At 38.2% G+C, this 26,750-nt stretch overlaps 1 protein-coding gene and 1 non-coding gene across 3 annotated transcripts; both read right to left on the bottom strand.

Annotated features, from left to right (window-relative positions):
* Nucleotides 1-741: 741 nt before the first annotated feature.
* On the bottom strand, nt 742-23,041 carry pthlha (parathyroid hormone-like hormone a). 2 transcript variants are annotated; one of them, XM_042511727.2, is made up of 4 exons: nt 23,023-23,041; nt 10,048-10,158; nt 2,532-3,068; nt 742-1,458 (listed from the first exon to the last, which is right to left on the bottom strand). In XM_042511727.2, the coding sequence occupies exons 2-3, from the start codon at nt 10,152-10,154 to the stop codon at nt 2,555-2,557; spliced, it is 621 nt and encodes a 206-aa protein (XP_042367661.1). In that variant the 5' UTR covers nt 10,155-10,158; nt 23,023-23,041; the 3' UTR covers nt 742-1,458; nt 2,532-2,554. The 2 variants fall into 2 exon arrangements, with proteins under 2 accessions (XP_042367661.1, XP_042367660.1); XM_042511726.2 differs by lacking the exon at nt 23,023-23,041 and adding an exon at nt 10,435-10,811.
* On the bottom strand, nt 4,980-5,052 carry trnat-ugu (transfer RNA threonine (anticodon UGU)). The gene has a single exon. It is a non-coding gene; the product is annotated as a tRNA-Thr (tRNA).
* Nucleotides 23,042-26,750: the final 3,709 nt, after the last annotated feature.

Genomic DNA, 26,750 nt, shown 5'->3' on the forward strand with positions numbered 1-26,750 from the left:
TTCTCCTTTTTTGCTTTTTGATGCACTCTGGCACCTTTTTTTTATCCCTGAAATCTCTTTTTTGCTATCATTTTAAATTGTGATGTCAAAAATATGAGTAGTTGTTAGCAGTTATGTAACAGTTTTGTACTGTTTTTATAATTTTTGGCATTTTTTTTTCTGTTAACATTTTTAAGTATCTTTTAGCATTTTTTTTTCCTTGAAAAGGTTTTGGCATTTTTTCTTCAAATAAAGTATTTGGCCTTTTTCTTTCTTTTTTTTTTATTTTTTATTTATTTTGTTTGATTTTTTAAAGGCATTTTTTTCCATTACTAGTTTGTGTATAAAAAAATAAAATTAATCTGCAACTGTCAGCTATTTTTGAAGTTTTTCTGGCCTTTTGTGGCAAAAAATCACTAAATGCAGCTTATAGTAAAATATTCTATTATTTCACCCCTTGATTTCAGATTGTTATAAAATTATCTGCCATTTAAGTTGAAGTAGAGTCTAAGAATTAACCGAAACTAAACATTTTGAAGCTTAAATGAGATGTTACAGGATATTATCTGAAATTTAAGAGGACCCAGGAAAGAACCTTGGGGTACACCATCAGACAGAACAGCCTAAATAAAGAGTTTGACAATATTTCTGCCATTTAACATCATAAGTTATTTAAAAATTACTACCAATATGAACAAATTTATTTTTATAACCAAAATTCAGACAAAGTGACATCAAAGAGACGGGAGAATGAGAGCAAAATACTGTCAAATGTTTAATCTGTTCAGTACAGGGTGTTTATCTCAGTGCAAGTGCCAAAAAACAACAATATCGAGCCGTGTTTGGATTTATGTACAAATATGAACTTTGGCATTGAGAAGCAGAGCGGGTGGTGGAAGAAACACACTTGAAGGCAGCAGGAGGGTCCGACACAAAAGTGAGACAACAAACAGCTTTGATCAAAGCCGAAAACATCCGAAAATCCAGCAGCAAAGAAACAAAAAAAACTGGACGTTTGAACAGAGCGAGAGGTCAAGAATCAGACTGAACAAAAACACAGAATGACGACCGTCGTTTTTTTCTTCATTTCAATCAACCACAAAACAAGTCAACAAAATTAATGGTATATATATTTATATTTATATATCTAAAGTGCATTATGGTACAAAAATATAGAAGGTCAGCAGCACCTCGATACATTTACAAAATAAATACACCATTCAGACGAAATAAATTACCGCAAAAAAATCTGACATAATTGGAATAAAAAAAGAAAAAAAAGCAAGGATTCACAAAGATTAAAATCTGTTGCCTCACAGAGCATCAAATAAGTTTTTTTAATCATATTCTGCTATCTATTCTGCTATATTTAGAATATTTACAGACAATAAATATTTTCCAATTTCTTTCCAAACAATCACTTTTACAGAAGACTGTAACGTGAATATTTAGGAGTCCACTCCGACTGTTTGTAGGTTTCTGAAACACAGAAACAAAGAGGGAGAAAAGGGTTATTTTATATGTGAGGCATCAACATTCACAGCAAACACATTTTCACAATAATATTATTTTAAAAAATTCTCACTGATTAATATCAATTATGAATTAGTTAAGTTAATGTAATAGTAGCTTGCAGTAATTCCACTTTTAAGGGTTTATTAGGTTCCCTTGAAAACGTTACATGAATATTTAATGGATTGGTAACCTGATTTCATTTTCAGGTTTGATTGGTAACAGCGGAGCAATGGGTTTCTCACTTTTTAAACAAAAAGATTTGTAAGTTTATGGTGGATTAGCTGGTAACCAGAACAATATTTGAGCAGATCGGACGCAAAACGTGCCAGACTTAAATTTCTAGAACGATACATCACATTCAATGAGAAACTGAACGTTTATTTATTTTCTTCTTTGCAGCCAAAAGGTCGTCAGTTTAGATCAAGAGGCCGAGTCACAGCAGCCCCATACACGTTTCTGGGATTTTGGACGTTTCTCGGATTTTAGGCCCTTTATTGGATTTTAGGCCGTTTGTGGGACGTTGGGCCATTTCTAGGACTTTAGGACATTTCTGGAAATTTTAGGATGTTTCTAGGATTTTAGAACATTTTTTGGATTTTAGGACAATTCTATGATCTTAAGACATTTCTTGAACTTTTAGTGCGTTTCCAGGATTTTAGGACATATTTGAGCATATTTCTCAGATTTGAGGACATTAGGGGTTTAGGTAGGTCCTCTGTTGGGGGTACGGGGGATCTTTTACAGGCAGTTTTTGTGATTAACAAGATCTGTTTTGATGCGGTTTTAGTATCAGAGGTTTAGGGCTTTAGTTAGAGCGTTTTATTTCTACACTGTGCAGACCGACATGCAGGTGTTTCAGTGTATGTTTATGGTCCTTGTTTGAGCGTAATGCAGAGAAGGTTTCGAACACCTAAAGTCTTTTCTCATCGTGTCAAACTTTTGGGGTAAAACTGAACTTCTTTGACCGTAAAGCTGCAAACTTTTCCTCAGATGTTCATTCTGCGCGTTTTTGCTCAGACTTTGACCTCTGAACTCACCTTTGTCAGAGACTGACAGCGTTTTAAAGCAGCGCCCTCCGCAGGCCGAGCAGAGACCTCCACTCCAGGTGGAGTCCGCTCCCGGGTTCGTCCTCCAAAATCCACCCCAACGAACGCGCCCTCCTCTTCCTCTTCTCTCCCTCCCTCCTCTTCCCAGACCTCCCTTTCTTCTTCTTCTTGCCGGGTGCTTTCAGCACGCCGTCTTTGTACGTCTGAGACTTGTTGGTTTCCTGCGGCAGGTTGGTGCCCTCCTCCTCCTCCAGCCTGAAGCTGATGGGGAGGTTCTTGGTTCCTCCGGGAGGTTTGGAGTGCAGGGTGCTGCCGGTGGTGCTCAGGTTGATGCCCAGGCTGACCCCCGGGAGTCCAACGCCGGCGCCGCTGCTGCTCCCGCCTCCTCCGGTGGTCCGGGCCGGGAGGTCGCGGATCTCCGCCGTGTGGACTTCGTCCAAAAGCTCCTGCAGCCACATACGACGCTTAAAGTCCTGCAGCGTCCGGCCTTTGTCGTGCATCAGCTGGGCGTGAGTCACAGACCGTCTTCTGCAAAACAGCACACAGAATTTTGTTTGAATTAGACTTTTCTTCCATTTTAAACAAATTAGTGGGATTTCTTTTAGGAACAAGTGAGAAGACAAAGAGCAACTTGGCAAGAAATGTCCCGCCAACTGCAAGAAATAAGTAAATATAAAACTAGTTTTCTGGCAATTTTCTTGTACATTTTACAATTTTTTTTTGCTAATTTTTGGGTCATTTCTTCTTGGGAAAAAGCAGCCAGCAACTTGATAAGCAATGTCCCACAAAGTGTAAGAAATTAGTAGTTAGATTTTTTTTTTGAGAAGCAACATCCAGAGAATTATATTTCTAATTATCAGAATTATATATTTTTCTTGAATTACATTTTTTTAGTAATTGAGTTTTTGTGGAAATACTTTTTAAGTTTATTTTGTATTGTTAACTTCTTGCTAATTTCTGAGCCATTTCTTTAGATAAATCCATAGTGACGACAGCAACAAAAATCCCACTTGATTGAGTTTTTTTTTAAAAAAATGAGATTTTGGCATTTTGTAACCTCTCATAAATGTCTTGGAACAAATGTCTGTACAGTGTGCAGACGGATGAGGTTTTTGGGGAGTTCTCTGGGTTCACCAGCAGAGAGCAGCACAGTAAAAGAATTCGAGAGACGGCTCCAAACACGGCGGCAGTTTTCCAAGAAATTCCTTGTTGCATCCAAACAGTCGAATGATTCATCGAACCGCAGGAGCTGAGGTTGTTAAAACTGATACCAAAGATGTCCGCCCTGCACCATGAGGTCTCTCTTCTGTTTCTTTTCACAGGAAAATGCCAGTTTTCCTTTTAATTATTCATTAATACGACCGTGGCTAAACCTTTGGCGCTTCACTTTTGATTAAAATGGATGTTAACCGACAGATTTGTGGCACTCAGAGCCCGAGGGATGAAATAACGGTGCCACAAACACTCCAGAAATCACAGCAGAGTTCAAGTCTTTCTCTTTTTTTTTGGGAAATTCACATGAAAATGATTTCAGGGCAGTCAGAGAGCAAACTCATTTCAGAGAATACCAATTTCTGCAAATATTCAAGGGAGATATTCACATTGCAACAGGGCCACCCACTGATAATCCTATAATAACTTAAATTGTACAAGAGTTTCATTCAAATGTGACTTTAGCAGACAGACATACAGCTTTAAATTGCTGTATTTTTTGCATGTGTTTTACTGCCAATTTAAAAAAATGCCCCGGGTTTTTGAAGGCATGTTTTCTTTGAAAGTTTTTGTTTTAAAAGAAAAAAAGCCTTTTTTTCAAAAATATTTTTGTAGCTATTTTTGAAGAAATATTTTAGACAACTTTTAAATTATTATTATTTTTTTTTTTAATTTTTGAGATTTTTAAAGGATCAAATAATTTTGGGTTATTTTTTTAATGCATTCAAAAGCATTTGTTAAAAAATCACTAAAATTGACAATTTTTCACAGCCAGAAACTGTTAAAACTGAAGTTATTGTTGAATTCTCAAATTTTCTCTCTTCAGACACAACTTTTGGGTTATATTCAGTTTTCGGAAACTTTTCCAGGGGATTTCATGACTGTGCAAACCCTGACTAAATATTTACATGTGTGAATATCAAGAAAAAAATTAAAGTAACCATCTCTCATAATCAGAGACATTCTGCTATAAAATGTTCATGTGCCAAATCTGGTGAAAATTGGCTCTTCAAATCTCGTAATATCTGCACGTAAAACCAACATGTGTTTCTCCACTCATGGTTGAAATTTTCAACAGCAGCTCTGAGAAATCATGTATTTCTAATGTATGTTGCTATGGCGCTATCCATACGTGAAACGCTGCACAGTGACGAGACTTTGACATGCATTTTTTGCTGACTCGGCACTAACCCTGACCTCTATTGGAGTAACTCAGAAAATGAGGGAAGGCCCCAGCGAGATTTGAACTCACGACCCCTGGTTTACAAGACCAGTGCTCTAACCCCTGAGCTATGGAGCCATGTATGCAGCTGTAGCCACACCCAGTCAGGTTTGGACCAATAGGGCGTAACAAAGCAAACCCAGGCTTTTTAGGGGGAAAAAAGGTGTCAAAACTGTTCAGATGACAAAACATAACTTCAGACATCTGTATGGTGACGCTGTCTGCATAAAAAAAGCAAACCAACCACCAAACATCACTGAAATTGTGTATCATTTTTTCATAGCTCAATCTACATGTGGAAAAGGGGTCAGATCAGTGGGAGTTAATGGTTTGTGAGACCACAATAATCAGGGTTCACACACATTTTCATGGATAGTATTTCAAAACTTTAACATGACTCTTTGAGGACTCATAATTATTGGTTTTTTACCACTTCCCACATTTTAATAGTCTGTTTGTACACAAGTTCAGCTGGCATGAAGTTAAAGACGGGAGAAAATGAAGAAACGTCACACTGACGCAGATTTACGTAACATCAACAGCTACAGAAATTAAAATTGCTGATATGTTGGATTTCATGGAAGGTAATCCAGGGAAGATTAATGTGATAATCTCCTTACAAACAACTAAATTCCACGACTTTTCTAAACTCTCAGTACTTTTTTACCAATTCCATAATTTTTGCAGGCCTGGAATATATGATTGTGAAATTCCATGACTTTCCCAAGTTTTCCATGACCGTGGGAACCCTGACTGAAGTTGAAACTGAATAAAACTATTGAGTCCTCCACAGCAGGATTTGAACCTGTGGTTCTAACTCCTGACACAAAGAGGACACATAAATAATAATAATAAATGTAATTAATGTAGCTCCTTTAACAAGGTTACAAAGTGCCTCCAGAAAAGCAACATATAAAAACAAGGCAGCAAAAACAACAACAAGATAAAATGCAAACAACACAGTGATCATATATTTATAATGGGGATTTTTTTTTAAAAAAAAGTATAAAAATCAGTGTTTGATGGCTGTTGAGGGATGATAAATCCCAGCAACAGAAACATATTAAATATTCATAAATGCTTTTTATAAAATAAAGTCTTCAGCAGGGATTTTAAATGATGTGGCGGCATGGTGGCACCTGTACCACATGGTGGTGCTGCCTGCACAGAAAACTACAGAAAACACTCAGCCCTTGGCTGAACTTCACACCAAAATTCACTGAAATTTGCTGCGTTTTTGAGATATCACGAATGTCGTGATTGCCTGTTGGACAAAAGTGTCTGTTTTCTATCTGCAGGATTGCGTTGATTTCAGAAACAGGACTGCAGATATGCATCGACCTGCGTGTTTGCAGACGCAGTAACAGCTCAGACTTTGATTAAAACAACTTAAGGCGTGACAGAAGAAGAAGAGATGACTCAACAGAAGAAGAGGAGCTCTCCATCGGCTCTGATTCTGACCAGATGGGACGACCTGTTATCTTTCCAGATACAGTCGCAGCAGCACAAGGATTCGGGCTTTGCTTTGCCGCGGTGTCTCGTTACTCAGAGTCCTAACTCTTACAAAAACAGAGAGGCAGAGGGCACGGCTCGAAGCCTGGGAACCACCGAGCACCACCGCCGGCCAAACACTTCAGGTGTCTGAGCACACAAACACGCCGGCTTCAATGGGAGATACCGGCGGCCGATTACGGCTGTCAGAGTTTCCCATGATGCACTCCTCCACCTTCATCTGGAGGGCGTGAAACTCTGCAGAACTTCACTGAAATGACTCAGTTTTAAGGTTTCACAGCAGAGACACGGGAAGCAAAGATTAACGAAACCACAAAGAAAAATTCTCTTTCTCTTGTGCAACTCCCCCAAAGCGAAAGTGTATTTTTCTGCTGAGTAATGAAAATATCCGAACAAAACTCACCTCCCAAACACACAGGGAGCCCCAGAGAGCAGCTTTTGTTTATATGCATACAGATATTTCCTGTAAATTTGGGCCTTTAAGAGAGAAAAAAACGCTCTCCCTGGGAATACAGCGTCTTTGAAAGGCGATCTGGTTCTGTTTTTACCTTTAATAAAGACATCAAACAGTTTCCAGCCGAGGAGAGAGCAGGAAAGCGGCCCTGATACATCCTGAGTCGGCAGCGCTCCAACGCTCCTACCTGATGTTAATTGTTTGTCTCTGTGGGAGGTGAAGGAAAGAAGGAACGTGCTTCCTAAAACCAGCAGTGTCATTTCCCAGCGTTTGGCTCGCGGTCAAATGTTTGCTGGTTCGACTCCCGAGGCCTCAAACATCGACCCCTGACCTCTTTTCAGGGAGAACTAGGATGATGCACGACTCTGAGGTGAGCTGTCTGATCACAACGTACAATAATAATAATACAATTCCTCTAATCTCGTTTTATTTAATGTGAAATAAATACAGAAACATTTGGGCTTCTTAAACTATAAAAATAAACTTTAGAGACGAGAAATCACAGAAACGAGCAGCCTGTGATAAAGTAGAGCCTCTAAATGAAACATTTCCGAAAGCAAGTACCGTACGTCTGATCAGATCCAAAATCACTTCTTTTTCTGATTTAAACTAAAATTTGAACAATTTTAGATGTTTTCATTGAGGTAAACAGCTGCTTGTGTTAAATTTTTGAGAATTTTGGCTTCTTTTGTGAAATGACGAAATGATGTGAAAAAAGTTTCAAAGAAAATCGTATTTGTTTGTCAAAGTTTTGAAATCGAAATCAGTGTGTAGGTGCAAAAAAACGATTAATGTCAGGTCAATCTGCCAATTATTTTCTTGATTAATCAATCAATAAAACATTGGAAAAATGTGAAAAATGTCTATAGCAAGGTGTCTTTGGATTTTCACCAAAAGTCAAAACCCCCAAAATATTCAATTTACTTTGATGTGACCAAGAAAAGAGGAAAATTCTCATTTTTCACCCCCCACCCCCCCCAAAAATCGAATATTTTGTGTTTTTACTTTGAACTTTGGACATTCGATCATTCGTTTGTCGTTTTTAGTCTACCAGTCAAAAAATGGGACTAATTATTACAACTTTATTAGAATTTGAAACTCTGATGATTCCCTGATCATGTGTTGACTGAATTTTGACCCCAAAAGGTACATTGAAACATGCCATTTTGAATTTTGAAGAAAAACGATTATTTTCGTAGAGGTTTCAAAATCGAAACAGAACTGTAACTGTTCTCTTGATTATCACTTCTATTTTAATTGATCAATAAAACATCAGAAATGGTGGGAAATGTCCATAGTAAGGTGATGTCTTCAGATATCTCTTTCAAACGGTAAAAAAAAACCCCAAAATTTAATTTTCTGTGATGTGAGACCAAGGATAAAATCAAATTCCCACATACTCATTTTTTTTTTACTCTAAAAATGACAAACCGTTAGTTAAATGTCCAAATTTCAGTCTTCAAGTCAAAAACTCTACTAATCATTGCAGCTCAGTTAGTAACAGAAACACTTTAGATGATTCCCAGCACATGAGTTGATTCGATTTTGCCCCCAAAAGTTTGTGAGCCAAGATGACGTCAAGATCTTTCTGTGCCAAATTCAAGGTACATCTAATCTCCGAAACCTCACGAAGATTTGATGCAGTCTTGATTCAACGTTCAATAAAACATCAGAAAACTGTGGAAAATGTCCATAACAAGGTGACATCTTCAAATGTTTTGTTAAAAACTCAAATATTCACTCTTCTGTGGTGTGTCATTAAGAAAAGAGGTGAACTGTTATGTTTCAGAACTTGAAAACATCAAATATTTGGTATTTTTACTTTAAAATGATGAACAATTAATAAAATTCTCGCATCTGAATCCACTCTATTCGATTAAAAAACAGATGATTCACAGCTCATGTGTCGACTGGATTTTGACCAAAAAGTGTGTGAGCTCTAGACTTTGTGACCACTGCTCAAACATTAAAATCTCTCTGTGCCAAATTCGAGTTACGTCTGGTCTCTGAACGCCTACAAACATCTGATCGAAGGACGCAGCAGCAGATGAGAGAGGTCAGAGGTCGCCAGCTTCCACCGCTGTGTGATTTCTACCTCGCGCTTTTCATCGCGTCCGTGTTTTCCTTTCCACTCAGGTGGCGTTAACCCTCGTCCTGAAATCCTATTAAGTGCATATCACACGCCGGGTGTAGCTCCATTTCCCCTGACATCAGCATAACAGGCCCCACACGCTCTCCGGTCCCCGAGGGCGGAAACCGCTGGAGCCCGTTAACGCAAACCCCGTACGACTCCGAACCTAAAGACTCTCAAACTGCCGCCACCGAAATGCATTTCAGATGTTTCCTTACGCTGAGCATCTCCCCACTGTTTCAGATCACATCCAAAAACCGTCTCGGAGATTTAATCTTTCCAAAAAGCTCTCGTTTAAGCGCTCCGGCTTCACAACTTGAAAGAACATTTATTCTGTTTGGCATCAAACAACCTCAGCAGGAGCAGCAGGTTTGGTTTGGTCCACGGCCGAGTCGAACATCAGCATTATTCATTTCCCTCCGTTCGAAAAGACTCAGTGTTTGTCCGGGGATGGACACCAACAGGGAGAGAGTGTTAGAAAGTCCCTCAAAAGTGTCAGAAAAAGAGGAGCAAAACCCTAAAAGTCCTGGGCGTTTTCAGCCGGGGCTGCTGGGAGTTTATCGCACTAGAGACGGTTTCTGCTTTAGGTAAACACACAGGTGGGCGACTAAACTAAACAGCTGCCGGCACGTTTCACAAATGAACACATTTTCCAGCCTCTGCTCGCCCACCGTGTCGAGGGTGGGGGGCTGGAGGTAAACGCAAAGTGTAAATAATGAAAAAAAAAGATTATCTGTAAGTTTATCCCTTTTTCTGTGTTTTTTAAATTCTCATCTAAGGAAAAAAATAATGGTGTTTATGTTAAAAATGTGCAAAATTTACATTGTGTTGCTCAGGGCATCATTTGCCTGTAGTGCAAAGTGCAGATATAAGTTAAAAAAAAGATTATCTGGAAGTTTATTCATTTTTCTGTGCTTTTTTAATTCCTATTGAGGAAAAACTGGGTGTACTTAAGTGAAAAATGTGCAAAACTTACATTCTGTTGCTCAGGGCATCAATCGGCCGCCCGTAGTGAGGCACCGGAGAGCAGAGCAGGAACAGAGCGAAGCACCACTGCTGCAGGACTCTCCTGGAGCAGAACATCTTTCTGTAAAAGAAACAAAACACATCATTTAAGCCGAGCTGGAGATGCATCTCTTCACACCTCAACAACTTAAAAATGCACCATCCGTCTGCCAGTTTTTCGCTCCGAGCTCCAGTTGTTGAAATGATTAACCTCACACTGTGCAGACGAGTCGCTGCAGAAACCAGTCCAACATGTTTCAGAGCAAATTCCTAATGAAGCCACAACAAAGCTGGAATTAAACAAACCAAAACAAATGTGGGGGAGGAGGAGGAGGAGAAGAGTTAACGGGAAACTTACTTTCCCACAGCAGTGTCTGTCCCACACGGGAAAAAAAAAAAAAAATTTAAAGTCCTTTTCTCAAACTTTCCACAATAAAGTCTCAAGAGACACAATCCAGGTGATGACACCTTGGGGAAAAAGAAAATCCCCAGGAGCTTAAAGACATCCAAGAGTTTTTTTTTTTTTTAAAGTTTATGTTCCTCAGTTTAAAAACTCCTGAAAAGTGTAGAAGAAGTCCAGTAGCAGCCGCAGTCCTCCAGGTGTCCTCCAGTTAAAGGTGAGTGTTGGAGTGATGGCAGGACAGGACAAGCTGAGGCTGCACCGCTGCTGCTGCTGCAGGTCGATCTGATGGGAACGTTTGCTGCATGCTGCCTGAGTGCCTGAGAAGGTCAGAGGCGAAGGGAAGGGGGAGGACTTCTTAACAAAGGAGGAGGGCCTCCATCATGTCTCTGCCCACTGACTCACTGAGGAGGACTCGGAGAGCGAGAGGAGAAAAACGACAGGAAGGTGGCACTCGAGCACAGTGAGTCAAACTTCAAACCCACAGCTGGGAGGTCAGAGAGAGCCAAAAATAGTGTGCGTTTGATCAGGAGGCCTGGAGTTTATTATATTTCTGTGTCAAGAATATTAATTCGTGCTCGGAGGAAGAGACGCATGAAGGAGAGACATCAATGAAGACAAGGATATTTACAGAGGATGACAAAAAGCAAAGAAGTGGCAATAAAGTTAAAAAGTAAAGAGCTGCAAGTGATTCTGACGCCACAGTGAAAACATATATGAGGGGTGATTAGTGCCAAAACTGTTTGTCCATATGTCAAGGTTAGTACAGTCACAAAAATGTGTAAAATTCATGGAAATACAAATTGCCTGGAAAAGTTTTGGAAAATGCCCCTAAAGTTTTGGAAAAGTCATGAAGTTTTGTTTAACAAACCATGATGAATTCAAAATCCAACGATCCAATGATCCAGTCCAATGTTTTTGCAGTTCCTGGCTGTGATAAATGGTGCAATTTTGGGAATTTTTAAAGAAAAAAAAAAGCATTTTGTGTATAAAGGTGCAACTTACATAAAAAATACTATTATCACACTGCAAGGTAAAAAAAAAAAGATAAAAAAACACAAAAACAAAATAAAATTATACTTTTTTCTGTTACAGCAATTTGAGAAATATTTTTTATTCTCATTTCTAAATTCAACAAATAAAAAGAAGTCAAAGGTGTAATTTCAACAGGAAATCTATTTATTGTTTGGTGAAGAATTAATTATATGCGTGTTTTAATTATAGTGTTTCGTACACACAGACTGTTTGTGGTTTGGGTTTCATAATACCGGGAGCATTTTTCACCAGCTTCCTTTTAGCACCCAGATTTTAAAATTTTAAATGTAAAATTCTGCTTTTAAGTGAAACTTATTGAAATGCTTCAAATTGACCAAAAAAGAGAAACTTGTTTTTTCATAAGTATGTGATCTGTTTCTCTTAAAAGCATTTTTTTTTTCACGTCTGACTTCAAAAGAAAGTTCCAACAAAATCTGTATTTTATAATTTCAGGATCAGAATAATGTTTTTTTTCTTTGGTAATGGCAAAACAGGGCTTCCATACAAACTTTTAGTGATTGATTTTTATTGTTTTCAGTTGTTTTCGGTGTCCTCGGGTCTTATTGAGAACAGCGGCGTAAAGAAAATGCCAAAAGTTGCATCATCTGCAGCTGACTTTATCACTGCACAAAGACTCGGAGGTATTTACGGTTTGATGCACAGAGACAGTTTGAGTGGGTGTCACATCTGTGACTCGGGGCCATCGCTGGCCTTTACACGCCCGCCGCGGACCTGAAGAGTCAGGAGGTGGACTGTCTCAGGTACAGCACTCGGCCTCGGGACACGAAGCTGAAACTATAACTGAGCGGATGTCTGAACCCTGAGACCGCCATCAGTCAAGATTCGCACGGACACGCAGCTTCAAAATACCAAAACTGAAAACATCCACACAGGAGAAACTTTACACGAACGCTGTTTCAAGTATTTGTCACATGAGAAGTTCAGGCAGATGGCAAATATAATTAAAAAATATTTTGCTTTTTATTTTATGTAATTTTTATCGTAATGTCCAGCAATATTCTCGTTCGTCTTTGTTTTCTCCATGTTTTAGGGAGCTTCGTAACATCCTGTTGTGATGTCCTGCTTTCGTCCACTAAAATGTAATTTGGTTTGTCGTCTGATGTCTGCCTGAATTCATGTGAATGCAGCATTTTAGGACGATACACGTGATTCAAAAAGTAGTTCCTTATCCTTTACGATGTTAGTAATTTCTGACTTAAGTGATTCGAAAGTAAAAATAACATTTGCTGCTCTCATCTTCCGTAAAAAGTTGTAGATTTTTATCTGTTGAATATTCTGTCTGCAATAGCAACCAAAAAAAATCAGAATAAAATAATGATTTTAGTAACTCTCTGTGTTCGACTGTCAAAAAGTTAACATGTTTTAACTTTGGACAGCAATGGCATCTAATCGTATTGCCACCGGTACGCTGTAAATGTAACATTATTGGAGATGTTGGTGATTGAAAAAAGGTATTTCCTAATAATTTATGACGTTATTGAGTTATGATTTAAGCAATAACCGAATTAAAATTATAGCTAACATTTGCTGCTTTCGTCTTCCATAAAAAGCTATATATTTTGAATAAAAATAATCTTATCGGTTGGTCTTTTTCTCTGCAAACTGCAACCAATAATAAGAATAAAATCTACAACTTTAGTAATTCTCTGTGGTCGACCTCGTTCATTTGAAGCACACTACGATCTTTACTGTCATCAGCCGATAATACCAGCGTGCGATCCTCTGCAGAATGTATTATTTTAAATAAATAAATTTCTACCATCTGCACATCAGATGATGTGAAGCGTTCATGATTCACATTTGCACGTCAGCTTCTTCTGACCCTTAAATCTGATCTCGGTTAATTGTAATCAGCTGTTATCATCTTTAACTTCTGTTCTTTGACACTTTATTTTGCACACAGATCGTTACGTTGGATTACAGGAATCTGATCATGTTCAGTGTGACTCAGGGTGGGGACCGCTCTCGGATCAAACAGCTTCAGACCACCAACACTGTCACTGCTCTTTGGCTCAGTTTGCTCTTATGTAACCTCTCGTACTGAGCTGCATTTATTAGCCTCCTGCTATAAAAAGCACCAGATACAGTCAAACTAAAATCTTCCATTTTATTAACCTTAAATAGGAAGCATACTTTCTCCTCAATCAGATCTCGACCAGATCTGATGTGATGTGTGTCACGTCATTTCAATCACTCAGCACCTCATAAAAGTTATCAAATTACAGAAATACGACTGAAAAGACAAATGGAAGTCTTTCTATATTGTCTGGCCCCCAGCAGCAGCGCTGAGCGGCACTACAGTCAGTTTGAAGGTTTGCCTCAGGTTCGTTCGGAGACACTAGTGTAGCGGTTTGTTTGGTTTTTCATAAGTGCATGATTTGTGATATTTGGCAATATGTAACCTGTCTGCTTTGTTTAAAAGGAGCAGTGTGTAGGATTTAGTAACACCTTGTGTTGAACTGCAACCAGCTAAAACTTCTCCTGGTTTGAATTCTTACAATGTTCGTTGTTCAGGAGGTTTTTACCGGTAGCCGAATTATCCACAGAGGTCACGTCCTCTAAAAAGCAAACAAAACAGGTGATTTAAACTGCTAAAAACACCAAATAAAGCAGTTTCACGTCAGCAATCAGTGTTTTTCTGGTGCTGTTTGGCATGTTGAATATGGGCGGCTATTTCAGCACGTGCGAATGTATGGTCACTTTTTAGTCAAATCTTCGCCTATTTTGAGAAAACTCTTTTCAACATTCGACCCAAAACAATTTTTATGAACAACTGAGAAACTGAAATATCAAATTTGGGTGATGGATACCCATGACATTCGTCAAAGTGTATCGAGGCTAATTCAGATCAAAATGTCGCATAACCACTAGCTTAATCGTTACTAAATTCGTTGTTGATATTCATGAACCCCAGAGGATGAATCCTTTAAATTTTGGTGACTTCCTGACTTTTCCTCTGTAGTGCCACCATCGGGTCAGAATTTCCATATTGCGTAATGTAACGAATATTTGTCACAATGTTTACTGTTTAAGTTCAATTCAACACCTTAAAATTGCCTAGAAACCCATCTGTGCTGGTCATAACAGTTACGTGACTTTTTATTTACAGTAATTATTTAAATGATTCCGAATGCAAAATACAGAAGAATTTAATCTAAAATAGGGTGCTAAATTGCTCTTTGTGCAAGAATTTTAAAAAATCGCACTTTATTGACTGCTACTGGTGGTATCAAAAAAGACACTGGGATACACAACAACGCATGCTGTTACATGAACACACGACAACACGCAGACTGTGCCAGCCTTCATCAGGAAAGTCCCATTTTGGGAGAAAAAAAAAGATCATAATCAAATAATCGCAGAGAAATCTACACGTAGTGGCTTTAAGGAAAGCATACAAGTTTCCTGAGTTAACCTCCACACATGGGAGCCTTCAGTCTGTTCTAAAGAGCAAACAACAGTAAGTCAGACAAACACTGCGGGCAGCAGCGCCATTCACCCTCCACCGCTCTGACTGACACGTGTTGAAATATCAGAAATGTGTTCCAGCTGTCGCCTCCGACAATTAAATCCAGATCTCAGAGAGAGAAAACCAGCAGCTCACACTCAGAGGGTCTTATCTCTCAGGCAGGACCACCAAAATATCAGTGTGGAAATCATTTGTGGGGAAAAATGTTTACACAGGCATGTGGCATCAGCATTTCACATATTCTGAGATTTACGTGTAATTGTTCTAGGTTTTTTTTGTATTCCTGCACAATGTGAATACTGGGTCTGAAGCAAGTTTAGAAAAAGCAGACGTGATTAATGTTACTGACATTTAAGCCAGTTCACATATATTTTTCCTTTTCTTTTGGATTATGAGCAAGTTAAACAATAGCTGGTTTATTTGGTTTTACACTAGACTAAAGCACTAACACCCACAGCATCAAAAGTAACATGTTTATAGGTAAAACATGCTAAAAGTACACAAAAACTGCCAAGGATTAAAAGAATTAACTAACTCACTAAGTGAGTCCAACACGTCTCATCCCAAGTCATCACATACTGCTGCTTTGCAGTGAACTTTCATGTCTACATATTACGCCCTAGGTATCCTCCTGCGTCTGCTATTGACTTTCCACTACTGTGATGTCAACACAAGCACATGGTGGGATTACGCTCCACGTGATTATATTTAGACAACAAAAACAATTGGCAACCAATGTCAAAAATACCACGTGCTGGCATGGATAGTCAGGATCCATTGCCTGCCCTGTCTTTATAATACGTCATCATCTGCAGCATTTCAACCTAACACCGTATCATGCAGACTCAACAGGCCACGTTCTCAACTGATGTCGATCGATGTCTGCATATCACGCTGCCATGGCAGGTGCTGTCCGGCGGAGTATAATAGCACCATAAACGTTTTTGTCCGTTCATGTCAACTGAAAACTTCCAGCGGCGTATCATGCAGACACAAAAAGTGGCTTTTGGTGTCAGGATCTTACGCTGAAAGCACTGCAAAAGCGATTTGACAAATTCCTTTGAGAACAGCCTCATGAGACACCAGTTTCTCTGCATTTTCTCTCATTTTAATGTCACTAAAAGCCTTAGGCTGACTTTTTAAGGATCCGTGGGAACCCTGATGGTGTTAAATCAAACGAATGTGTTGTTAAAGACGTACTGGAGCTCATCGGACAAAATTGTGTCTAAAGTCCCGCTAATGTCTCCGAGAGGCTTAACACCTCTGGAGTGGAGACACATGCCCACACTGCGTTGGTTTGTTTTGGGACAACTTTAATCGGCGCTGCAGCTAACCTCCCGTGGACACACGGAGCGTAAAGAGCATCATGAAAGGCCGAGTTAGCCCACCGTGCACTTCCAAAATGTTTAACTAACGTTACAAGCAGCTGCCTCCGGGGGTTTTGAGACGGGCGGCAGTGACGAATTTTCCTCTGGGGGGGAAATCCTATACGTAGAGTGTGGATATAGATATTTATCAGGGCTTCCCTACAGTATGTACTCTGACTCAACACTGAGTCGACCGGCTGAGTCGAGTTGGACTGTGTTTTCAATTTACTCAATTATCTCAAACATTCGGGCCTGGCGACTGTGGTCTATTGATGCGTCCTTGATTTTTACCCAGAAATAGCAGCTCCACTGTAAAAGGTCAGTGTATGAGCATGAAGAGCAACACAATGAACACATTATTTGTTCAAAAGCAGGCTGCCAACATGAGGTCTGGATGTGGTGATGCAACAAACCTTTTCTGCTGCTCTTTTCATTCATTAGTGATCATAAACAGAATCCATTGTTCCTTTCCAATTCATCGTTTAGCGTGTAAAAAAAAAAAAAAATTAAATAAAAAATTCTACATTTTGATGGTGAATGATTGGTGCCAGGGAGAATCATGGGAGTACTTTCCCCCCAGTTTGTCTGCAAATTAGTCAAGTTCCTTCCAGTTTATGAGCTCCTCTGGTTGGAGTGGATTCAGGAACACAAAGTCCAGGCAGATTTTTTTTTTTAAACACTGGAACAAAAGGAGGAGTGTCGGGGATCAGCGGTGGGAAAGACTACCTGTCGTCGTCCCTCCCACCTCCTCATGTGCAGCTTGGAAAGAAAGATCTCATGTGCTTCTGTGAAAGCTGCTTTACCTGCACGTAAACAGGTACGAGAAAAAAAAAGCTCTTTTCCTGGCAGCGGGCAGCATGTGGGGTCCGAGCCAGGAAAGCTGTTTTAGATTCATAGAAAATTGCTGCGTCTTGGCAGAGCACGACATACACAAAACAAATGTCCGCTTTTAATCTTTGCGACCGCACCCCCCGCCTCTCCTGCCTCTCCTTTTAAAAACAATTCTCCTCACAAAGGCTCGTACTGTTAGCGTCCTGCACCCCCATCAGTGGTCCGGGCTCGCCACCCGCTCCGTCCTGAGGCCTCCAACACCTTCACTGATAGGACGTTAACCCCGTCAGGTCACTGCTTCCACTAACAAATTAGCAGTAACTCATCACACAGAAGATTCAAGAGAAAATGGGAAAAATTGGATCAAAATCTTTACATTGGAGCTGGAAATATGAGACTTCTAATTAATAAATTCCGATTTTATTTTATTTTTAATTGCGGGTTTTGTTATGTCTTCTATGTCTTTAGATGTGAAGCACTTGGTGCATGTAATTTCGTCATTGTAAAGCACGGTGAGCTGCATTTCTTGTATGAAAGTCGCTGTACAAATAAAGATTTTAATTAATATTATATGATCAAATATTTTCTTGACTGATTAAAATTCTTTTTGCTTCACTAATATGAGTATTTGTTCTTGTTGATTGGACAAAACAAGATGTCCAAAGACATCATCTTGGACTCTTGGGACATGTGATGGACACTTTTTAGAGTTTTTTCTTTTATATCTAGAAAATAATTGGCCTGTAAATCGATAATTAAAATAATTTTTGGCTACTGTCACTTTAAAATAAAGAAGATAAAAGCTCTGATGCTGTTTAATATGGCAGAAATTAGGAATGTGCATTAAATTTGGAGAATACTTTTACTAGTAAACATCCTTAAAATATCGTCAACGTCCCATAATCAGGACACACAGAAAATTCAAACCTGAATGTGTTGAAAAATTAAAGGTTTGGTCTGAAATTATCATTCCAAATAAAGCGCAGCTGCAGGAGCTGTGCAAACTGCAATATTTACAAACTGCAATTTAATATTTAAGATAGAGCTTTTCTGATACCAAGAGCAATACTGCAGTTATGGTAAAGGACACAATGAAGAAACGTACGTTTTGGTCAACAAAATGTGACACGGATGCATATTAATGTTACGTCGACAACAACAGAAAATACATTTATGTTGCATTACGTACAACGTTATTTACAGAAGACTACTGTAACAACTTTATCTCTGACCAAAAAATGTTATGACTTTTCCAAAACTTTCATTGATTTTTACTAATTTACCAACTGAAATGAAAAACATAGATTCTGAAATTGGTGAAGAATATCGGAAAATAAATCAAAAATCATAAATCCAGATGAAACTCTCTGTGATTTTTGTAAAATGCAAACTGTTTCACAGCAACACGAGGCGGTGCAGACTCCATGAACTCGAACATCTTGTGGGTTGAATTTGAATTAATTTGAAACAGATTATGTGTTAGTCATCAATTGCAAAGACTAATTTGTTCAAGACAGAAAAAACAGGAACACTTAAATCTCTTGATTTGATGACTCAAGTGTCCCTTAATTTGCAAAATTAATATATTTATAAAATTCGTGTCACTCAGCAGAGAATTCACAAGCTGTTAGGACGTTAATATGAAAATTATAGATATATTTAAAAAATCGGTGAAAATTCATGTACATTGAACAGCAAAGTGCATAATGTAAAAAAAAATAGTGTCTCTACATTCGGAGCAGTTAAATAACTACAGAAAAGTTTATTTTTAAATTAATGAAAAGAGTCTGACAGTTAAATTTTCACATTTATGGGGAGAATACTAAAAGCACTGGTGGGTGTCGCTCCTGTAATCTTATATAAGAGCAGATTTAGTCGTAAAATCATTTAAGGTTGCACAACAAATGAAATGGTTTTACCCATTAAAGTTTATTATTCTGCGACTATTCCACCTTAACATGGATATGACAAGTTTAAGGGGCTTTTAAGGGATAAAATAAGTGGTTGTGCTCCCTGCTCAATGTGAGGCAAATTTACACAAGTGACCTCAGACTCCATTTAATAGACGTGATGGCAGTTTTTTGCAGCGGCTGAGTGACTTGCTGTAAATCACGGAGGAGTTCTCGGGGTGAGGGATGATGGAAAAGTGAGGCGAGGGGGAGGAGTGGAGGGTGATGGATGATGATGATTGAGGGATGATGAAGAGACCATGAGACGTCTCCTCTCAGGGGTGGCCTTCCCCTCGCTCATTTCTAACCTCTGGCTTACCTTCGACCCTCCTCCTCCTCCTCCTCTCTCTCTGCGGCCCTGGCTTCGCTCCGTGGTGACATATTTTAACGGAGGAATTTAGGAATGTACGTTTTTTTTTCTTTCTTAACGCCGTGAAGTAAAAACCCCCAGTATTTCTCCCTCCCTCTTGTTTTACTCTCATTCACATTATACAACACACGCCCACCACAGGAACACATGCTGCACCGCCGCTGTGCAACCACAAATAGTAATTCTCTGGAGTTGTTCGCTGCACGCTGAAGGCTGCAGCAGACATTTCCGGAGGTTTTTTTCGCTACCCAGCCTGACCCTGTGACCATCTGACATAATATGAAGAGTGCAGCCCGCAGAGGCACAGAGGCACAAGCTTGGGTTTGGGACCCCATATAGGGTCACTTCATACACATGCCATTTGTCTTCATGTATTGTATTTTTATTATTATTATACTTTTCTAAAGTTTTAGATTAGAGTGAAGTTGCAGGATGACATTTATGTTTGTAAACTTGTTTAATTTGACTTCATGTTGGTATTTACATTTTTATCGACTGTGAATAAACAATAAACAAACAAACCAGACAGTGAGAGCATGTAATATACATTTGTTTGATTTAACCCTTTAACAGGCATTGTAATTGCATGGTTGACATTTTTACAAAGAAACTGCTTTACTAGCAACTTTAAAATCCAATTTTATTTATTTATTTACAGAGATGTTTTTATACGATGCATTTTAGGATTTTGATTACACTGTAATATTTTTATTATATTAAATTGACTTTTTTTTCCCAGATTTTGTTATTACATTCATTATTATTTGTTTTTATTTTTATATTTATTTTGTTTGTTTATCTTATGAAATTTGACCATTTGTTTTTTACTATATATTTTATATAGTTTTTTTTATACTCAATTCCTTTTAATTTGTATCTATTTTTGTTAATTTTATATATGCCCATTGTATGAAGTTACTTTTATTTTCTGATTTCTATTGTATTACATTGATTTTTGCACTTTTTTTTAACAATGCATTATCCTGGCAAAATTGATTTTTTTTTTCTCATAAATCGATGCATTTTGTTAACATATACTATTGTCTGTAATGTTGCACATTTTTTTGCAAAGGCATTTCTTAGTGTGACTGTTACAGGGTTAACCCTTTGAAACCTAAGCAAACTGGTCTGATTTCTTTCAAAGCAATTAAAAAACACAGCTCAAAAATGAGCAAGAAATGAGTAAAAAGTTACAAGAAAAAAGAAGAAAATGACTGAAAAAGATAATATGTTTTGCATAGGAACTTAAACTGTATGCAGAATTAGAGCTGAATTAATTATTAAATATTACATATAATCACATTTTGTTGTTAACTGAATTTACAATTTAATAATCAGTACTATAGCTTTTTTGACTTAATTATTGAAGTTTAAAGTGTTTTGCCAAATGTGAAGAAAACAATTTTTGTAACTTTGAATGTTGTTTTGAGCACATTTAAGTGAAAATATATCTTTTTTTTAATGTATTTTAATCATGTTACCTAACTTTTCCCTTTGTTTAATGGTTTGTTATTCATTAAGACATTAACGCGTGTGCCCTAAAAAATAATGGAAAAGCTGACAAAGAAACTGAAGGGCAAAGTAAACAAAGCTCATCTGAGTTACAGTAAATAAAAATATTTAGTTTCAACTGTCAGGAATCTGTTTTTGGTGATCTAAAGTTAGTGAGTTATAAATAAGATATCGTACGTCAGCATAACTTAAATGGAGCAGCAGCGCTAAGCTGAAAAGTCACTCCTGCAGCCTTTTGGCAGACGAACTTTTCTCTGCATGCTGTATGTTCGCGCAGCATGAAGCTCCAGCACCGAACAACCGACGGCATTCAGAGGAAAGTGAACGGCGCCTGCAGTCTGTCTCTGTCTGTCTGTCTTTTACAGATGTCACCAGATGTGTGTTCATAATCTGCTGGTGTGTCACTGTTGGATCCCACCGAGGCAATCACGTCCCTGCGCTCAATTAGACCTGATTATGGTTAACGCTGCGCTGCCAGCTAACTGGATTAGAGTATGGAGAGGGACAGAAAGTGGTTTAGAGCAGTTTTGACTTGCTAAACAGTTGTCATCTGAGGCGGTCTTTATGGGTTTAGGCTTATGATTTGATTAGCCTTTAAAATGAGACGTTGGAGATGTTTAGCAGTGACTCTTAGAAAGATTTTTAGACCAATAAAAGCCCCAAAATGTCCTTTTTGTGTGTTTTATATTTATCAAAGACGGGCTGAAATGTTTTTGTCAGTATTTGTCAATAGCTAAATGGAAAAAAAAAGCGCATTTTGCGATGTGAACAAAACATCACTCACTGTGAGTGTTGGAAACACCCTTAACATGCATACTGCTTCAGTTCAGCGATTATAAATTAAGTTGTTTTACGGCATACAAATATAATTATAGCCAATGAGAGATAATAAAAGCTAACAAGGTAACGAAAAACTAAGCTCTAAACAAGCACCCCACAAACAAACAAACAAACAAACAACTACAAACAAACAAAACAGCAACACAGTGCTGGAAGTATTTGGGGCGTTCTGTGAACTTGACAGCTTACGTGTTTTAGTTTCGAAATGAGGAAATCAAACTAAACAAGCTGCTACCCCGCGTCCTAAAGTCCGTTAGCATCTTTGCATTTCCGGTCCCCTCGTCTCAAAGCCTCTGTTTTTTTTGGTAGTGTCTTAAATTAGGTCTGTGGTTAACACAGGCTAAAGATATTTCTGTTCTGCAACATAAAAATTGTCCGTATGAACCCAATTTTTGAACTTTTAAGGTTAAACACGTCTTAAAAAAGGCGGTTGCTAACAAGCGGCTAAATCGGGCTACAGCGTTTGTCAGGTACGTTCGAGGTCATCACACTTTTTCACTCGTTTTTGAAAAAGGATGCGAGACGTAGCCATGAACATTAGCTAGATCAGGTCACGTTAACAGTTTTGTAGAAAATTAAGCGCTAAATCAAATCAGAAGTTAACGATTCGACCTTTAAGTCGTGATGTTCATCTGTGAAGATTATCGCGCTGAACAAAACGTGTAAGTATCATAAACTTGTGTCCGTCACAGAGCTTATTTTTGGTGATAATTGAAAACCCCATAAGGTTTTTCAACGAAGGAACCAGTGCGACGCTAACTTCCCGGCTGGCCTACAAAAATACGTCATCCCTTCACATCTCTGTACAAAAACACTTTTGCAGTCAGGAGAGCACCTCAGGAAGACGGGAAAATGTACCGAAATGGAAAATGAATAAATTAAAATTAAAAAATCTCTCGTCTCAACATTTTGAGAAATCACCAATTCTATTGTCTATAATGTTGCAAAACGTTTTGCAAAGGCATTTCTTAGTGTGACTGTTACAGGGTTAACCCTTTGAAACCTGAGCAAACTGGTTTCCAGGTCCTGGTTTCTGATACCAGAAACTTAGTTTTAATTCAAAATTCTAAAATGTATATAAATGTTTTGCATAAGTGTCAAAGACACCAGCTCTTCCTCCCAGTTTAGACCAACACAAATAAAAGAGCTCACCTGCGTCTGAGCTCCTGGCTTCTTCTGACTTTTATGAATCCACTAAAGAGTTTAAAAATAAAATAAAAGCGTCCTCTGGTCGCACGTTGCGTTCCTCTGAAGAGAAGAAGCTCCTCTGGAGAGTCTCTGAACTCTCTACATGCTTGTGAACGTCCGAACGGCTTTTTAAATAAAGTTCAGCCCTCCTGCTGACATCACACGGTGGTCATCAGCATCATCATTTCGGCAGTAGAGGAATCCATGAAGCCGGATTGTAATTAGATGGATGAACTTACTCACTTCCTCTTTCCTTCCTCTAACTTTTCTTCAAACTAATGACACATGTGACTCCTCTTTGTTTCAGGCCCTCGATGGTAAATTTGGTGTTTTTCACCCAGTTGTGGTTTTTGTGGTTTGTTTCCTCTCACTTTGTGACAGATTGATCCTCCTCGCAGTGTTTTTCACTCTTGCTGCGCGTCACTGAGGCCGACAGTAAAAACCTACAACCTTCAAATTGCTGTTTCTGCACCTACCCAAACTTTACTTGGGCACATTAATGTCATAATTTAAAAGCCGAGTATGAAAACAGTGTTTGCACACAGAGTCTAGCTCGGTGTTTTTGTCTATCTCGCGTCTGTTTTTGTCTCAATTTAATTCTACTGTATTAAGTAATGACCTCCTGCTGACTGACCGGAGGCAGCAGGGGAAAAAAAAGAGAAATTGTCCAAAACATGGTAGTAGTGGTTTGGTTCGTCACGCCTTCCCTCCGCCTGCGTAGCATCACTCCTAATCTCCAACACGAAAGCAAAGTGCTCCAGTTTCCAGCCGTGCCATCTGGTCTGAGGTTGCTATGTTTAGCGAGAGGGTCGTGGTTTTTGGGGTTTGTGAACGGCGGGTCAAAAAGACTCCTTCGTATGAGGAGGACTGAGCCACACGCTGCCTCCATCTGACATTTGCACCACGTTTACTGCACAGCATCACCTATTTTTCCTGAAAGAAAACCCTAAAAACACCTGAGAAAGATAAAGATCGAGGTGTGATTTTAGACTTGGACAAAGCATTGAGGTATCACACTGACTGGCTTTATTTAGGGCTTCGTCTACACCTGAAAGTCTGAGGCAAAAGAACGGTTTTAGTTCGTTGTTCACATTTCATTTGATTAATTTCACATTAAAAAAATGGACTAATGAACTCTACATGAGGAATAAGCTGCCTGAATATCATCGCTGTCGTCTTTTAAATCATTTTTGAAGACTTATTTTTATTGAAGGCATTCCTTTAATCTCGCTCTTCTCCATATTCTACCTCTGAAATTGCACATAAGTCGTCTGTTTTTCTTTTTAAATTCAACCTTTGTTTTAGAAGTTTTCTTTCGTGTTGTTTATATATATATATATATATATATATATATTGCTATTTAAAGTTTTTCTTGTGTTTTCTTTATATTTTTCTTTTGTTTTAAAATTTTTCGTGTGTGTATTTTTGTGATTTTAAGCACTTTGTTTTGATAAGTGCTAAAATCTTCATTATTATTATTTTTATTATTATTATTACATGACTAGCTAAATCCTGCTGTCATTGAGCTGCATATCCCCATACTTCACATTAAAAAAAATATATTTAGAGAAAAAATATTGAAAAATTCGAATTTTTCTGAACTGACTTCATAATTCAGGGTTCCCACACATTTTTTTATAAACAAAATTTCTAAACTTTCTTTTTTTTCTCGCCCTTTCTTTATCGTCACATATTTTTCATTCTCTCCCTTTGTTCCCTTTTTTTTTATTGACTTTACTAAAAGACTTTATCAGTAGGCTTATGTCTATTTAATCAACTTTTCACTGTAAAAGTTAAACAAATCAAGTGCAAAATATAAACCAATAGATGTATATTTGACCAATTTCAAAAGTTTTATTGCATTTCGTTGCTGAATCCACCTTTTTCCTGAAAAGAAAGGAGGACCTTTTTTTTTTGGCTCAAACGTAACCCAGTCCTTCTAAAATGTTTTGAATACCAAATACTGAAATATCATAAACAATAATGGATTATATAATAGAACAGAATTTCATAATCTATTTTTTTTGTTGTTTTTTGTTTGACCACCCTTTGTGCCAAGATTGAATCCAACCCAACAGCCAAAATCTGATCAGATTATTTTTGAAAAACTGGGTCCAGACCATTACAGAACAAAATTCCCTGACTTTTCCCAAAACTTTTAATGATTTTCATGAATTCCCTTACTTTTCCAGGTTTTCCATGGCCATGGGAGCAGTGATGGGACCAAATGTCAAACTTTTGTGCTACATGGATTTTATCAGTTTTTCAACAAGAAAGAACTTCCTGTAATTTGCCCGAAAGTCTGAACCATCCAAAAATATGTTTTCACTCCAGACACAAACCAGATGATGGTTCAGATTGATCCTGATCAAGACAAAGTTTTATGGTCAGAGCAAGGTTTGGCAAGTCTGGAGGAGGTTTCACACAAGTAGTTTTGGTTTCGGACAACTAAGACTTAGTTTATTATTCATTTTTCGAATGGAAAATATGGAACCTGTTTGATTCTTGAAGATCTGAAGAATTTGTTTGATCACATGATGCAAACTGAGCCTCTGCTTTCTGATAAAACCTTGGTCACATTAACTTTAAAGGTACATTATACAGGAAGTGTCAGTTACTGTTTGTAATCAGTATCCACAGATTCTCTCTCAGTGGTGAAATCAGGTCAAGTGATAATAAATTCTCACAAATTTATCATTTTTGCCCTCGAATTGCTAAATCGTACCTTCAAATTGTACAGTTTGTTCCCTCTAAATTGCATTATCGCATTAATTCTATTTAAAGTAATCGTTAAGGTTCTGGAGCCGAAATAAAGGACGAAGCTTTGACTGCACAAATCATTAATTAAGTGAAAGTAACTGAGGAAATCGAAGGTCAATTGAGGAAATAAAATTGGTTCAGTAACTGGAGCGCACAAGTTTAGTGTCTTTTTAGTTTTTCCCAGCAGTGGAAACGACGACCTTTTCATTGACGTAACCTGCCAAACATAAGACTGACCGCTCATTGACCCTGATTATCTTCCTCTTTCCTCCCAGTGCTCTTAAACACACTCCAGTACATCTTACTGGAACATAAGCCAGACAGTACTGACTCACTAATGATCCAAACCAGAGAGGTACCAATGCAGTTAACAAGCTCAGATACGATCGAGAAAGCAGCAAGAAAGCTCACTGATTTTCAAGGCACTCAAGGATGAAGTCAAGACGAGACCAAGTGTCTGCTTTTAATTTTGTCCAAAAAAAGTATAACTTGCAATATCGCAATTGAGCAATTTATGATAAAATGACTAAGCAAATGATGTTCGGTTGTGTGGCTGAGCAGAGTGATCGAATCCTAACCAGATCTGTAGCTCAGTTTGAGATCAAAATTGAAATTAAACCAAAATGAATATTGAATTCAGAGATTGAAGAGAACACACAGGACTCTGTTTGGTTCGGATCCAAAGTTTTACTAATTTATTTGTTTTTGAGGCAAAAGCCGAACATTTCTGACCTGATCATCTGGGACTGACGATTGTTCCGAAAATAGGCGCACTCTGCAGTTATAACACCCAATCACCAAAAAATCACGGGCGTACATTTGTCAACAACAGTGTGATTGACATTAGGTTTAGAGACTAAAAAACATTTGGATATGGTTGAGAAAACATAAAATTTTGGCTTGAAACGCCCACGTTTGGTGGCACAAAAGTC

The sequence above is a fragment of the Plectropomus leopardus genome, chromosome 22, assembly GCF_026936395.1.
Source record: "Plectropomus leopardus strain MGB_pleo_1.0 chromosome 22, ASM2693639v1, whole genome shotgun sequence".
Lineage (NCBI taxonomy): Eukaryota > Metazoa > Chordata > Actinopteri > Perciformes > Serranidae > Plectropomus > Plectropomus leopardus.

Excerpts from the sequence above, each read along its gene's own strand:
- pthlha (XM_042511727.2), bottom strand. The coding sequence starts at position 10,154 with ATGTTCTGCTCCAGGAGAGTCCTGCAGCAGTGGTGCTTCGCTCTGTTC. Across the intron at positions 3,069-10,047 it reads GATGCCCTGAGCAACAGAAT|AAGACGGTCTGTGACTCACG; the intron begins GTAAGTTTTGCA and ends GCTGTTTTGCAG.